The 4350-nt window shown below is 45.6% G+C and overlaps 1 protein-coding gene across 1 annotated transcript; it reads left to right on the top strand.

The window, feature by feature from the left end:
• Positions 1–695: 695 nt before the first annotated feature.
• LOC125523951 (uncharacterized protein At2g27730, mitochondrial-like) lies at positions 696–2759 on the top strand. Its single transcript, XM_048689023.1, has 3 exons — positions 696–953; positions 1071–1163; positions 2479–2759. Exons 1-3 carry the CDS (start codon positions 807–809, stop codon positions 2497–2499), a joined length of 261 nt encoding a protein of 86 aa, XP_048544980.1. The 5' UTR covers positions 696–806; the 3' UTR covers positions 2500–2759.
• Positions 2760–4350: the final 1591 nt, after the last annotated feature.

Here is a 4350-nt window from a genome sequence, read left to right as displayed (position 1 = left end):
TGCGATCCCGTGAACAAATTCTATTAGTAATACACCGAGTTAGAAGCTGGTGCCAAATCTAATGTCACGTACGGAGTTCTACTCCTTCTAGCAATCAGTGGCAGTGGTAATTTACAAAAAAAAAATCAGATTTGTTTAAAAACAGAGGGGATAGCTGATGCTTGTAGATCAGTAGATGTATGAGGGATGGTTGGATCGATGTAGTCCACTGCAGCGACGAAGGCAGTGCCGAACTGCCGGGAGTGGAGTATTGGAGCCGTCAGCCATGGAGCCGTGGAGGGCGCATGTGGGTGAAGGCGGACTTGCGGAGGAGAGGCCGAGAGGGCCGGAGGCGGAGTGAAGGGTCGGCCGTCGCCCGCCGCTCGCCGCCTTCGTTGCCGCACACGGAGGCCTGTCTCCTTACCGGATCGTGTCGGAGCAGCGTCCCGAGAGAGAAAATACCCGTGGCTCCTGAAAGGGATCATCGGCGGCTCCTGAAGCGGGGAAGGGATCTGTGGCAGCGGCGGCGAAGGGAGGTAGCGCAGGGATCGAGGGCGCTTGACGCGAGTGCGAGGGCGGCGACAAAGGGATCGATTGGAAGGCGATCGATGGGAGTGTTTTTTTTTCGGGTGTTTTTTTTGCTGCCTGTGGGGTGGGGAGGGGACTAAAAAACCAGTGAAAAAAACAGTTAAAAATGATGGAACGATAATAAACTGTGAAGACTATCATCAACTCAGAGATGCACCAACAACCCCACCCAACACCGAGATACCCCAAAGGCCCAAAGACCCGACAGATTCGCGAGAGCTCGAGAGAGTGCGACCAAAATGGCGATGAGATGCGCGCTGACCTCGCTCCCCGCGCGCCTCCGGTCCCCGGCGGTGGTAGCCAGCGGGACGCGGCGCCTTCTGAGTGACGGGAAGGGGCGCGTGCTCAGCGAGGAGGAGCGCGCCAAGGAGAACGTCTACATCCAGGTCGGTCGCACCCCACCCAAAGCCCTATTTAACACATGCCCTTAATCCTTCGTCGTCCGATCTGATACTCATCTGTAACATGGTGGTGTTTCGTTTTGATTTTGCGGTTGGGAGCAGAAGATGGAGAGGGAGAGGCAGGAGAAGCTCAAGAAAAAGCTCGAACAGGAGAAGGATGCGGCCGACAAGGCTAAGTCCGGCGCCGACGGCAAGGTATACGACACTGCCCTCTAGGTTACAGTTTATTGCGTAGACTCTCAATGGCTTAGGAATACTAACATAAATAAAAAGAGTACTATGTATGCACTTTCTGCTACCCATACATTTGGGGTAACTGCAGCTGCGTGGGTCATTTGAAGTTATTGCAATTCTGTAATATTACAAGTGCCAAGTGTCAAACCACTTGCTCTCTGAATGGTAGATGCCAAGTCGATGTGGCTAGAAGGTGCGGGAACTCCTCCATCCCTGAGAAAAGTGTTTAGGAATGTTACCAGCTTTTGGCAAGAATACCTTCCAAGTTTTGTTATGGAGGGTATGTGAATGTTTTGATCATGTGTTACCTACGAAGATGGTTGCATCATGGGAACGGCTTGTTTAATGGTTAACTTTGTGATAGAGTAGATGGAAAGGTCAATGAAGTGTTTGAGCTAAAAGACATTGTGTGCTCAAGTGAAGCATTGATGATTATCTATTTTGAGTTCAGCTGTGATATGATTTGGCTAAGTACATGTTGATACACCGTCGTACACACTATAGTCTGATGAAAGCAACACTCTCTAATTTTTCTGAGTAAAACTATTTCTAATCAATACATCGATGTGTTTGAAATACTGTGAAGTCTTTTCTTCCCGCTATAATCAGAAAATATTGGTTCTTAATGTCCATCTATTTACATAATCCTGGAAAAGGGGAAACAGTCCAATTGTGTTTATTTGGGAATGGTTTACCGTGCACACTATAATCTGACGAAAGCAACACAATTTTTTCCGAGTAAAACCTTTTCTAATCAATTCATCAGCATCAATGTGTTTGAAATACCATGAAATCTTCCTTTTTCCTGGAATTCAGGTAATATTGATTCTTAATATCCATCTATTTACATAATTCTGAAAAGAAAAGGCAATCCAATTATGTTTGTTTGGGAAAGGTTCACGTCATTTGCCAAAACAAGTTCTTAATCGTGTTCTAGTGTATCAAATCTGATTTATGTCGCAAACACCCTTTTAGCATAATGTGTGGATTCCTCCAAATGTGGAGCATTGTTTGGCAGATTTTGACGACCACTTACTATATGATGTTTCATTTCAATGAAATGGAGCAGGGCTTTGGCCCTTTTGATGTAAGAAAGCTAAATGCTCAGATTTTCCCTTGATTTATGGGCATGCCATGCTTCTTGTAGAGTAATGCAGTTTACCAGTTTCTAAGTAATTGCTGCCCTTTATATATATGCGATTTGCGCTGCCTTTTGCACTCTTATCACTGCAACATTAGTCTGCGCTGTTACTAACACATCTCTTCATCCTGACAGAAGGCCGAGGGAACTAACTAGGAGCGATCTTCGCCTGCCTGAAGGTGACCCCATCTTGGACGCATCTGGGGGACATTTGTGTTTATAGATGTCCAGAGATGGAAGAATAAATTCTGTAAAGCGTTGATAGCGCTAGCTTTGCTTTGTTTTCGGTTTGCCGCGCTTGTTCAGGATATAATCCAGGGACCATAAACATTGATAACTGGGAACTTTGTATCGTTGCTGGACCAAATATTTGTCGCCCTTTTGCGCATTTGGTTGTATGGTATGGGTCACCACCACATGGTTCTCGTTTTTCTTTTGTCTTGCAGAATGCAGATTGCACTGCCAGCCCATATATTTGGAGAGACATGTTATCGTTGGTTCTGAATCTTGACGGTTTAGGGTTAACCTCTTTGTAAATGGCGTGTTCGAAGCATCCTTGGTCAAACATTTGGCATTGCCAACATTTGGCAAGCCAATAACTGGTAAAATTAAAAGTTGCCAACATTTGACAACCTTTTGTGAGATTGACAGCGATAATTGATGTGCAACCATCTTTAGCCAACATTTGACAGTTGCTAAAATTTGACATGTCAACTTTTGGCATCAAACTAATTAGTCTTGCAAACAAGCAAGTGGCTTTGGCCGTTGCCAAAATTTGACATGCCAATTTTTGGTATCAAACTAATTAGCCTTGCAAGCAAGCAAGTGACTTTCACATGCTAACATTTGACATCAAACCAATTAGTCTTGCAAGCAAGCAAGTGACGTGTTCGAAGCATCCTTGGACGAAAATATGCAAGCAGCGGCCTACTTAAGACATGTGCAATGCCGCTATTTTAGCAATGTTATGTATGATATTATTTTTAATAAAAACACCCAAAGGCATCTTAAATCTGATTAATATCGAGGAAAGCAAAAGGCCAGTACAATGGATAAATTAGACGCATTTTTGAACAACCAATAAAAACAAGAATTACATTGAAGAGCGTATTTTTCCTCTGATTGTACAGTGCCCACAAGAGAACAATAAAGTAAGGCGACACCTGCAAACACCCTCGTCATATCAAGTTTTGAATATCGCAATAGCCACTCACAGACGAGATATATAAATCATTTAACTAACATCGGTTAGAGCATCACCCACGCAGAACATCCCTTGAGACGAGATCAATAAGTCGTTGAAGCATTAAAGAAGATACAACGTGAGATTGCTTTTCTTTCCCCTCTCGCCAGGCGACTAGGGAAAGCCTTCCTCCCCTCGATCCCCGCTAGCGAGCCCGTGAATTTGCCTCCCCTCCTCCTAACACTCAGGCGGCCGGTGGCGGGGAGGGGATTTCTAGTTCCTCGTCACCAGCTAGCAGATAGGTAGGGGTTTAGTTCTCTCAGGGGCGGTGTTTGGACGGATGGCGGCACTTATTCTTCGAGTCAGTATTTCGGGCTCTGATCCTCCTCATGTTCTTTCGCTGGGACAGACTAGACGGAGCTCCGGCGTAGATTCCTGCCAGCTCCTTGGGGCGGTGAGGTTAGGGTTTCTCGCAGTGCGTATGCAGCGGCGATATTTGGTATCAAATTCTTTAGATTGATTCAAGGATTCAACGGCAACGACTGCGGATCTGGACGCTGGTCCTTAGGGGCGCGTGCACGAAGACTTCCTGGCTGTCATCGACAAGGTCAGGCCGGCTTTGATATGGGAGTGCCGACAACGGCGCGTCGTCGGCTCGTTCTGGCGACGACAATGGTCATTAGGTGGTCCATGGACCTCAATGTAATTTTTATTATGTTTGAGATGTTTTGTACTTCCAGTGAATCTTTGTAATAGATCTGATCTTTTTGCAAAAAAAAGTTGAAGCAACATTGGCTAGAGCATCACCCCACGCTAAACAAACA

Source organism: Triticum urartu, chromosome 7, assembly GCF_003073215.2.
Source record: "Triticum urartu cultivar G1812 chromosome 7, Tu2.1, whole genome shotgun sequence".
In the NCBI taxonomy this organism is placed as follows: Eukaryota; Viridiplantae; Streptophyta; class Magnoliopsida; order Poales; family Poaceae; genus Triticum; species Triticum urartu.
Note: the sequence above shows the minus strand (reverse complement) of the source record. Positions and strands in the feature narration are given on the sequence as shown.